Source organism: Oncorhynchus masou, unplaced genomic scaffold (assembly GCF_036934945.1).
Source record: "Oncorhynchus masou masou isolate Uvic2021 unplaced genomic scaffold, UVic_Omas_1.1 unplaced_scaffold_461, whole genome shotgun sequence".
Classification (NCBI taxonomy): domain Eukaryota; kingdom Metazoa; phylum Chordata; class Actinopteri; order Salmoniformes; family Salmonidae; genus Oncorhynchus; species Oncorhynchus masou.
The window spans coordinates 539,251-551,239 of record NW_027011005.1 but is presented as its reverse complement, the minus strand read 5'-3'; the positions used below and the strand labels follow the sequence as shown (position 1 = coordinate 551,239).

The window sequence follows — 11,989 nt, the reverse complement described above, 5'->3', positions numbered from 1 at the left end:
GAATCTGGAAGTCCGTGGATTGAGCTGAAACAACTCTGGGTTTCTTTTATTATTTTTTTTTAAAGAGATTTTGCTCTAATTGTCATGATGACCGACTTGCTGTCCGTGGTGTCGGAGGCGGAGAGGAAGTCCTTTCCAACCCTCTCTCAGCTCTCAGAAAACGGTCAGGACAGGACACACTTTCTAGCCTATTTCATTGTACAGTAGAAAAGATATAGCCCACCTTGCCGCATCGTAAAAACACCTAGGCTATACGCATTTGTTTGCAAACTTTGCACAATTTAGAATCAAGGTGTGCATGTCATTTTTAAAAGCATTTAGCCATATGAGAAATTTTTATTTTCTGAAAATTGTTCTGAAAATGTTCTCCTTTATTTCAGACGTTGACAGCATTTGGTCGAACGTGTCATCTTTCGTGGAGCGACAGATGACCTTGCAAAAGGTCAGAGCACTTTAGAAAGTCGATATTGCCATTAGTCAGTGGTCAGTCAGTTCAGCTGAACCGAGGGTAGAACAAAGGAGGATGTTTTTAGGAGGTTGAAGTTTATTTATTCCATTTCTACACCATTTTAAAACTCTAAAATGCTATTTGATGAAGAGCAAAATCAAACAAAATGACATCAGACATTAATTATCACCACGTGGAGGCTACAATCAGTGGTGGATAAAGGACCCAATTGTCATACTTGAGTAAAAGTAAAGATACCTTCATAGAAAATGACTCAAGTAAAAGTAAACACCCAGTAAAAGTCTAAAAGTATTTGCTTTTAAATATACTTAATTATCAAAAGTAAATGTAATTGCAAAAATAAACTTAAGTTTCAAAAGTAAAAGCATAAATCATTATCCATTCCTTATATTAAGCAAACCTGATGCCACCATTATCTTGTTTTTTTGTTTTTTTTCACGGACAGATGGGCAATCTCCAAAACTCTGATTTAATTTACAAACGAAGCATTTGTGTTTAGTGAGTCCGCCAGATCAGAGGCAGTAGAGATGACCAGCGATGTTCTGTTGATAACTGTGTGAATTGTACAATTGTTCTGTCCTGGTGAGCATTCAAAATATAACGAGTACTTTTGGGTGTCGAGGGAAAATGTATGGAGTAAAAAGTACATTATTTTCTTTGACATTTACATTTACATTTACATTTAAGTCATTTAGCAGACGCTCTTATCCAGAGCGACTTACAAATTGGTGAATTCACCTTCTGACATCCAGTGGAACAGCCACTTTACAATAGTGCATCTAAATCATTAAGGGGGGTGAGAAGGATTACTTATCCTATCCTAGGTATTCCTTGAAGAGGTGGGGTTTCAGGTGTCTCCGGAAGGTGGTGATTGACTCTGCTGTCCTGGCGTCGTGAGGGAGTTTGTTCCACCATTGGGGGGCCAGAGCAGCGAACAGTTTTGACTGGGCTGAGCGGGAACTGTACTTCCTCAGTGGTAGGGAGGCGAGCAGGCCAGAGGTGGATGAACGCAGTGCCCTTGCTTGGGTGTAGGGCCTGATCAGAGCCTGGAGGTACTGCGGTGCCGTTCCCCTCACAGCTCCGTAGGCAAGCACCATGGTCTTGTAGCGGATGCGAGCTTCAACTGGAAGCCAGTGGAAAGAGCGGAGGAGCGGGGTGACGTGAGAGAACTTGGGAAGGTTGAACACCAGACGGGCTGCGGCGTTCTGGATGAGTTGTAGGGGTTTAATGGCACAGGCAGGGAGCCCAGCCAACAGCGAGTTGCAGTAATCCAGACGGGAGATGACAAGTGCCTGGATTAGGACCTGCGCCGCTTCCTGTGTGAGGCAGGGTCATACTCTGCGGATGTTGTAGAGCATGAACCTACAGGAACGGGCCACCGCCATGATGTTGGTTGAGAACGACAGGGTGTTGTCCAGGATCACGCCAAGGTTCTTAGCGCTCTGGGAGGAGGACACAATGGAGTTGTCAACCGTGATGGCGAGATCATGGAACGGGCAGTCCTTCCCCGGGAGGAAGAGCAGCTCCGTCTTGCCGAGAATGCAGTGGACTAAATGTAAAAGTTGTCAAAAATATAAATAGAAAAGCAAAGTACAGATCCCCCCAAAAAACGACTTAAGTTGTATTTTAAAGTATTTTTACTTAAGTACTTTACACCACTGGCTACAATGTCAACCACTACTCAACCTCGTCATAAATTGACTCATTTACTTGTGGAACAGTACATACAGTGAACATGAAATAGATGCATAATACATGCTATCAAGTCACAACAAGGCCCGACATCAAATGCTGGCGTCAGTGTGAAACGATCTGGCCTTAATGGCCAATTACTCTTATAATCTCCATCTGGCACAGCCAGAAGAGGACTGGCCCCCCCTCAGAGCCTGGTTCCTCTCTACATAGTACAGCCAGAAGAGGACTGCCCCCCCTTCAGAGCCTGGTTCCTCTCTACCCAGTACAGCCAGAAGAGGACTGGCCCCCCTTCAGAGCCTGGTTCCTCTCTACCCAGTACAGCCAGAAGAGGACTGGCCACCTCTCAGAGCCTGGTTCCTCTCTACCCAGTACAGCCAGAAGAGGACTGGCCACCCTTCAGAGCCTGGTTCCTCTCTACCCAGTACAGCCAGAAGAGGACTGGCCCCCTTCAGAGCCTGGTTCCTCTCTACCCAGTACAGCCAGAAGAGGACTGGCCACCTCTCAGAGCCTGGTTCCTCTCTACCCAGTACAGCCAGAAGAGGACTGGCCCCCTTCAGAGCCTGGTTCCTCTCTACCCAGTACAGCCAGAAGAGGACTGGCCACCCCTCAGAGCCTGGTTCCTCTCTACCCAGTACAGCCAGAAGAGGACTGGCCACCCCTCAGAGCCTGGTTCCTCTCTACCCAGTACAGCCAGAAGAGGACTGGCCACCCTTCAGAGCCTGGTTCCTCTCTACCCAGTACAGCCAGAAGAGGACTGGCCCCCTTCAGAGCCTGGTTCCTCTCTACCCAGTACAGCCAGAAGAGGACTGGCTACCCTTCAGAGCCTGGTTCCTCTCTACCCAGTACAGCCAGAAGAGGACTGGCCACCCTTCAGAGCCTGGTTCCTCTCTACCCAGTACAGCCAGAAGAGGACTGGCCACCCTTCAGAGCCTGTTTCCTCTCTACCCAGTACAGCCAGAAGAGGACTGGTCCCCCTTCAGAGCCTGGTTCCTCTCTACCCAGTACAGCCAGAAGAGGACTGGCCCCCCTTCAGAGCCTGGTTCCTCTCTACCCAGTACAGCCAGAAGAGGACTGGCCACCTTTCAGAGCCTGGTTCCTCTCTACCCAGTACAGCCAGAAGAGGACTGGCCACCCTTCAGAGCCTGGTTCCTCTCTACCCAGTACAGCCAGAAGAGGACTGGCCCCCTTCAGAGCCTGGTTCCTCTACCCAGTACAGCCAGAAGAGGACTGGCCACCTCTCAGAGCCTGGTTCCTCTCTACCCAGTACAGCCAGAAGAGGACTGGCCCCCTTCAGAGCCTGGTTCCTCTCTACATAGTACAGCCAGAAGAGGACTGGCCACCCTTCAGAGCCTGGTTCCCCTCTACCCAGTACAGCCAGAAGAGGACTGGCCCCCCTTCAGAGCCTGGTTCCTCTCTACCCAGTACAGCCAGAAGAGGACTGGCCACCTCTCAGAGCCTTGTTCCTCTCTACCCAGTACAGCCAGAAGAGGACTGGCCACCCCTCAGAGCCTGGTTCCTCTCTACCCAGTACAGCCAGAAGAGGACTGGCCACCCCTCAGAGCCTGGTTCCTCTCTACCCAGTACAGCCAGAAGAGGACTGGCCACCCTTCAGAGCCTGGTTCCTCTCTACCCAGTACAGCCAGAAGAGGACTGGCCACCCTTCAGAGCCTGGTTCCTCTCTACCCAGTACAGCCAGAAGAGGACTGGCCACCCTTCAGAGCCTGGTTCCTCTCTAGGTTTCTTCCTATGTTCCTGCCTTTCCAGAGAGTTTTTCCTAGCCACCGTGCTTCTACATCTGCATTGCTTGCTCTTTGGGCTTTTAGGCTGGGTTTCTGTATGAGCACTTTGTGACATCTGCTGATGTAAAAAGGACTTTTGATTGCTTGAGTAACCAGAGCATAAAACAGCTGACTGCGAATGCAAATTCTGCCAGATAAATCCTACACATGCATTGAAATAGAAGGCATAGCCTACATCAGACTTACTTAGGCCTACAATCGACAAGGACGCATGAAGACAAACAAACTCGACTAAAGAATGACGAATATCGCGAAATACAAAAGGAAAATCTACTTTTGAAAAGGTGCTAAAACCACGCCCGTGATTCAGCACCTCTGATTGGACAGCGCCTCGGTACAGGAATAGTGGAGCTCCGTGACGTGGTGCTGAATGGATAGTACATCTGTCGAGTCATCAGCTTCAGGACATTCGGAAAACATTTAGCCACCTTCCCCTTTTCCACATTTTGTTACGTTACAGCCTTTATCTAAAATTGTTTTTTGTTTTTTTATAAATGTTGAATTTTTCCCACAAATTAATACAAATAAAAAACATAAATACCTTACTTACATAAGCATTTAGACCATTTGCTATGAGACTCAAAATTGAGCTCAGGTGCATCTTGTTTCGATTGATCCTCCTTGAAATGTTTCTACAACTTGATTGGAGTCCACCTGTGGTAAATTTCATTGATTAGGCATGATTTGGAAAGGCACACACCTGTCTATATAAGGTCCCACAGTTGACAGTGCATGTCAGAGCAAAAACCAAGCCATGCGGTTGAAGGAATTGTCCATAGAGCTCCGAGACAGGTTTGTGTTGAGGCACAGATCTGGGGAAGAGTACCAAAACATTTCTGCAGCATTGAAGGTCCCCAAGATCACTGGTTGCCCGGCCAAACTGAGCAATCGGGGGAGAAGGGCCTTGGTCAGGGAGGTGACCAAAAACCCAATGGTCACTCTGACAAAGCTCCAGAGTTCCTCTGTGGAGAAAGGAAAAACTTCCAGAAGGACAACCATCCCTGCAGCACTCCACCAATCTGGCCTTTATGGTAGAGTGGTCAGATGAAAGCCACTCCTCAGTAAAAGGCACATGACAGCTCGCTTGGAGTTTGCTAAAAGACATCTAAAGGAATACTCAGACCATGAAAAACTCTTTGGCCTGAATGCCAAGCATCACGTCTGGAGGATGCGTGGCACCATCCCTGCAGTGAAGCATGGTGGTGGCAGCATCATGCTGTGGGTATGTTTTTCAGCGACAGGGACTGTGAGACTAGTCAGGATCGAAGGAAAGATGAAAGGAGCAAGTACAGAAAGAACCTTGATGAAAACCTGCTCCAGAGTGCTCAGGACCTCAGACTGGGGCGGAGATTCACCTTCCAACAGGACAACGACCCTCAGCACACAGCCAAGAGAATGCAGGAGTGGCTTCGGGACAAGTGTCTGAATGTCCTTGAGAGGCCCAGCCAGAGCCCGGACTTGAACCCGATCTAAAAATCTCTGGATAGACCTGAAAATAGTTGTCCAGCAATGCTCCCCATCCAACCTGACAGAGCTTGAGAGGATCTGCAGAGAAGAATGTGAGAAACTCCCCAAATACAGGTGGGCCAAGCTTGTAGTTTCATACCCAGGAAGGCTTGAGGCTGTAATCGCTGCCAAAGGTGCTTCAACAAAGTACTGAGTAAATGGTCTGAATATTTATGTAAATTTAATATTTCAGTTGTATTTTTTAAACCTGTTTTTGCTTTGTCATTATGGGGTATTTTGTGTACATTTTAGAATTAGGTTGTAACGTAACATAATGTGAAGTAAGTCAACGGGTCTGAATAACTTCTGAATGCACTGTATATAACTATTTAGTTTGTGGCCAGCTAGAAATGTTTTGGGCACAGTTAGATATCTTACAATGCGTATATGAAAATCATAACTGGTCCCCAGATCTTTATAAATGGTAGGATGAATTGTAAATTGGCACCCCACATGAAAAAGGTTGCAGACTCCCCTGCTATTGGCTGTATGAAGCCACCCTTGTCGAACGTAAGCCCACAGTGTACCATGACAGTGTCATTGTCTCGTGTGCTTCAGTCAGAGATGATCCTCATGTGTCCGCCAGTTCATTTGTGCGTTTCCTTTCATCTCCATGGAAGGGAAACATTCTGCGAATATTGAAGCAGATTCTGCGGATCAAATCAAATCAAATGTATTTATATAGCCCTTCCTACATCAGCTGATATCTCAAAGTGCTGTACAGAATCCCAGCCTAAAACCCCAAACAGCAAGCAATGCAGGTGTAGAAGCACGGTGGCTAGGAAAAACTCCCTAGAAAGGCCAAAACCTAGGAAGAAACCTAGAGAGGAACCAGGCTATGAGGGGTGGCCAGCCCTCTTCTGGCTGTGCCGGGTGGAGATTATAACAGATCATGGCCAAGATGTTCAAGTGTTCATAAATGACCAGCATTGTCAAATAATAATAATCACAGTAGTTGTCGAGGGTGCAGCAAGTCAGCACCTCAGGAGTAAATGTCAGTTGGCTTTTCATTCCCGATCATTAAGAGTATCTCTACCGCTCCTGCTGTCTCTACAGAGTTGAAAACAGCAGGTCTGGGACAGGTAGCACATCCGGTAAACAGGTCAGGGTTCCATAGCCGCAGGCAGAACAGTTGAAACTGGAGCAGCAGTACGGCCAGGTGGACTGGGGACAGCAAGGAGTCATCATACCAGGTTGTCCTGAGGCATGGTCCTAGGGCTCAAGTCCTCAGAGAGAGAGAAAGAAAGAGAGAAAGAGAGAATTAGAGAGAGCATACTTAAATTCACACAGGACACCGGATAAGACAGGAGAAGTACTCCAGATATAACAAACTAACCCTAGCCCCCCGACACATAAACTACTGCAGCATAAATACTGGAGGCTGAGACCGGAAGGGTCAGGAGACACTATGGCCCCGTCCGATGATACCCCAGGACAGGGCCAAACAGGAAGGATATAACCCCACCGGGTTATCTTCAACCACCAACTTACCATCCTGAGAAAAGGCCAAGTATAGCCCACAAAGATCTCCGCTACAGCACAAACCCAAGGGGGGGCGCCAACCCAGACAGGAAGATCACGTCAGTGACTCAACCACCTCAAGTGACGCACCCCTCCTAGGGACGGCATGAAATAGCACCAGTAAGCCAGTAACTCAGGCCCTGTAATAGGGTTAGAGGCAGAGAATCCCAGTGGGGAGAGGGGAACCGGCCAGGCAGAGACAACAAGGGCGGTTCGTTGCTCCAGAACCTTTCCGTTCACCTTCACACTCCTGGGCCAGACTACACTCAATCATAAAAGAGAAGAGATGAGTTTTCAGTAAAGACTTAAAGGTTGAGACCGAGTTTGCGTCTCTCACGTGGGTAGGCAGACCATTCCATAAAAATGGAGCTCTATAGGAGAAAGCCATGCCTCCAGCTGTTTGCTTAGAAATTCTAGGGACAATTAGGAGGCCTGCGCCTTGTGACCGTAGCGTACAAGTAGGTATGTATGGCAGGACCAAATCGGAAAGATAGGTAGGAGCAAGCCCATATAATGCTTTGTAGGTTAGCAGTAAAAACCTTGAAATCAGCCCTTGCCTTGACAGGAAGCCAGTGTAGGGAGGCTAGCACTGGAGTAATATGATCAAATCTTTTGGTTCTAGTCAGGATTCTAGCAGCCGTATTTAGCACTAACTGAAGTTTATTTAATGCTTTATCCGGGTAGCTGGAAAGTAGAGCATTGCAGTAGTCTAACCTAGATGTAACAAAAGCATGGATTCATTTTTCTGAATCATTTTTGGACAGAAAGTTTCTGATTTTTGCAATGTTACGTAGATGGAAAAAGCTGTCCTTGAAACAGTCTTGATATGTTCGTCAAAAGAAAGATCAGGGTCCAGAGTAACGCCGAGGTCCTTCACATCTTTATTTGAGACGACTGTACAACCATCAAGGTTAATTGTCAGATTCAACAGAAGATCTCTTTGTTTCTTGGGACCTAGAACAAGCATCTCTATTTTGTCCGAGTTTAAAAGTAGAAAGTTTGCAGCCATCCACTTCCTTATGTCTGAAACACAGGCTTCTAGCGAGGGCAATTTTGGGGCTTCACCATGTTTCATTGAAATGTACATCTGTGTGTCATCCGCATAGCAGTGAAAGTTAACATTATGTTTTCGAATGACATCTCCAAGAGGTAAAATATATAGTGAAAACATTAGTGGTCCTAAAACGGAACCTTGAGGAACACTGAAATTTACAGTTGATTTGTCAGAGGACAAACCATTCACAGAGACAAACTGATATCTTTCCAACAGATAAGATCTAAACCAGGCCAGAACTTGTTCGCGTAGACCAATTTGGGTTTCCAATATCTCCAAAAGAATGTGGTGATCGATGGTATCAAAAGCAGCACTAAGGTCTAGGAGCACGAGGACAGATGCAGAGCCTCGGTCTGACACCATTAAAAGGTCATTTATCACCTTCACAAGTGCAGTCTCAGTGCTTTTTCTATAATTTCTATAACTCAATGTGTAACTCTGTGTTGCCTGTTCACACTGCTATGCTTTATCTTGGCCAGGTCGCAGTTGCAAATGAGAACTTGTTCTCAACTAGCCTACCTGGTTAAATAAAGGTGAAATAAAAAAATAAAAAAATAAAACCTTGAAAGCGGCAGCTATACCCTTTAGCTCAGTGCGAATGTTGCCTGTAATCCATGGCTTCTATTTGGGGTATGTACGTACAGTCACTGTGGGGATGACGTCCTCAATGTACTTATTGATAAAGCCCGTGACTGATGTGGTGTTCTCCTCAATGCCATCAGAAGAATCCCGGAAAATGTTCCAGTCTGTGATAACAAAATAGTCCTGTAGTTTAGCATCTGCTTCATCTGACCATTTTTTTTATAGAACGAGTCACTGGTGCTTCCTGCTTTAATTTTTGCTTGTAAGCAGGAATCAGGGGGATAGAGTTGTGGTCGGATTTACCAAATGGAGGGCGAGGGAGAGCTTTGTACGCGTCTCTGTGTGTGGCGGCTGCTGCTCTCTGCTTTCTACAAGTGAGAGAAAAGGGCGCAGGCTGCTGCTCTCTGCTTTCTACAAGTGAGAGAAAAGGGCGCAGGCTGCTGCTCTCTGCTTTCTACAAGTGAGAGAAAAGGGCGCAGGCTGCTTCTCTCTGCTTTCTACAAGTGAGAGAAAAGGGCGCAGGCTGCTGCTCTCTGCTTTCTACAAGTGAGAGAAAAGGGCGCAAGCTGCTGCTCTCTGCTTTCTACAAGTGAGAGAAAAGGGCGCAGGCTGCTTCTCTCTGCTTTCTACAAGTGAGAGAAAAGGGCGCAGGCTCTACAAGTGAGAGAAAAGGGCACAGGCTGCTCTCTGCTTTCTACAAGTGAGAGAAAAGGGCGCAGGCTGCTGCTCTCTGCTTTCTACAAGTGAGAGAAAAGGGCACAGGCTGCTGCTCTCTGAGCGATGCCAGTCAGCCAATAAAACCAGCTGTTGTATTTTAATTGGGATTGGAATTAATTTAATTTAACTTTACCTTTTTGGTCTGTGTATGAATATAAACTCTAAAATTGGACTATTTTGTAACAGATTTGAAGCTGGAAACTATTTTATTGCCCAATTTTCAGTGAGATTAAGAAATCTTTTAGCTTTGAGGAAAGTCAGGAAACATTAGGGAAGTAAATATGACATATGATAAATAGTAGAGGCATAAATAGTCATGATGTCTTTCAGCTATATTCATCATCAGGTCTAGGAGAACTGGTTGACAACTTGTTGTGTCTGTCTGTCTGTCTGTCTGTCTGTCTGTCTGTCCAGGGGGTCTACATTGCAGGCCTGGGATCCTTCACCTTCTCTCAGCAGAAGCTGGACGTAGGCAACAAGTTTGTTTTGATCCAGCGACCCATCTTCCTGCTCTCTGAGAAGCTGTCCCAGTCACACGGCCTCAAGCAGGTCAAACCGCTGTCTGCAGGTGAGTGGGCCAAGAACACACACACACACGCGAGTACGCGTACGCACGCACGCACACAGACAGACACACACATGAGACATCGTCTGTTAACGCTAGCGCGTTTATGTGAACGATCGCAGATGTCAAGCCTGAGTTGTGAAAAAACCCGGTGCACAGCTGTGTGTCTAAATCCAAGTGTTGCTTTTAGCAGTAGCAACACGATGACATGTCCGTTCTAGTCGTTGTATTTCTATGCGTGTGCCTGTGCTACCCGTCTGTCCGTCCGTCGTCACTGCAGGGGATGTGCCACTGGTTCAGCTCAACTTCCCAGGCCTGTCTGTGGAGAGCATGTTGGGGGTGGGATAGAGAGAGCCATCTTGGTGTGTTAATATCTCTGTCTGTGGAGAGCATGTTGGGGGTGGGATAGAGAGAGCCATCTTGGTGTGTTAATATCTCTGTCTGTGGAGAGCATGTTGGGGGTGGGATAGAGAGAGCCATCTTGGTGTGTTACTATGTCTGAGGAGAGCATGTTGGGGGTGGGATAGAGAGAGCCATCATGTTGGGGGTGGGATAGAGAGCCTGTCTGTGGAGAGCATGTTGGGGGTGTGGGATAGAGAGAGCCTTGGTGTGTTAATATCTGTCTGTGGAGAGCATGTTGGGGGTGGGATATAGAGAGCCATCTTGGTGTGTTACTATCTCTGTCTGTGGAGAGCATGTTGGGGGTGGGATAGAGAGAGCCATCTTGGTGTGTTACTATCTCTGTCTGTGGAGAGCATGTTGGGGGTGGGATAGAGAGAGCCATCTTGGTGTGTTACTATCTCTGTCTGTGGAGAGCATGTTGGGGGTGGGATAGAGAGAGCCATCTTGGTGTGTTACTATCTCTGTCTGTGGAGAGCATGTTGGGGGTGGGATAGAGAGAGCCATCTTGGTGTGTTACTATGTCTGAGGAGAGCATGTTGGGGGTGGGATAGAGAGAGCCATCTTGGTGTGTTACTAGGTCTGTGGAGAGCATGTTGGGGGTGGGATAGAGAGAGCCATCTTGGTCTGTTAATATCTCTGTCTGTGGAGAGCATGTTGGGGGTGGGATAGAGAGAGCCATCTTGGTCTTTTAATATCTGTCTGTGGAGAGCATGTTGGGGGTGGGATAGAGAGAGCCATCTTGGTCTTTTAATATCTGTCTGTGGAGAGCATGTTGGGGGTGGGATAGAGAGAGCCATCTTGGTGTGTTACCATCTCTGTCTGTGGAGAGCATGTTGTTGGTGGGATATGTTGGGGGTGGGAGAGAGCCATCTTGGTGTGTTACTATGTCTGAGGAGAGCATGTTGGGGGTGGGATAGAGAGAGCCATCTTGGTGTGTTTATCTGTCTGTGGAGAGCATGTTGGGGGTGGGATAGAGAGAGCCATCTTGGTGTGTTACTATCTCTGTCTGTGGAGAGCATGTTGGGGGTGGGATAGAGAGAGCCATCTTGGTCTTTTAATATCTGTCTGTGGAGAGCATGTTGGGGGTGGGATAGAGAGCGCCATCTTGGTCTTTTAATATCTGTCTGTGGAGAGCATGTTGGGGGTGGGATAGAGAGAGCCATCTTGGTGTGTTAATATCTCTGTCTGTGGAGAGCATGTTCGGAATGGGATGGAGAGAGCCATCTTGGTGTGTTACCATCTCTGTCTGTGGAGAGCATGTTGGGGGTGGGATAGAGAGAGCCATCTTGGTGTGTTACTATCTCTGTCTGTGGAGAGCATGTTCGGAATGGGATGGAGAGAGCCATCTTGGTGTGGCTGACTCTTATCCAACCCAGGTTGTCTGTCTATACACGACTGCTGAGCTAAAGCCTATAGCTTTAACCTGGATATCTCAAGTCTTCAGGTCTCAAGACAAGCCATCTTGGTGGTTAATCATCACAGGAGACCAGTACACTAACACTAGGAATGTGAGTTATCCATCTGTCTTCACAGCATGTTGGGGGTGGGGACGTGCCACTGGTCCAGCTCAACTTCACAGCCCTGTCTGTGGAGAGCATGTTGGGGGTTGAGCATCACGTGGTGGAGGGCATGTGGGGGTGGGAGAGAGACATCTTGCTGGTGTTGTCTGTGAGAGCATG

At 47.4% G+C, this 11,989-nt stretch overlaps 1 protein-coding gene across 1 annotated transcript in view; it reads left to right on the top strand.

Moving 5' to 3' along the window:
- Positions 1–67: 67 nt before the first annotated feature.
- LOC135535212 (coiled-coil domain-containing protein 81-like) overlaps positions 68–11,989 on the top strand; it is a 30,965-nt gene continuing 19,043 nt past the window's right edge. Inside the window, 4 exon segments of the mRNA XM_064961911.1 lie at positions 68–163; positions 381–442; positions 9,758–9,909; positions 11,852–11,987. Coding sequence (XP_064817983.1) covers positions 85–163; positions 381–442; positions 9,758–9,909; positions 11,852–11,987 — 429 coding nt within the window. The 5' untranslated portion in view covers positions 68–84.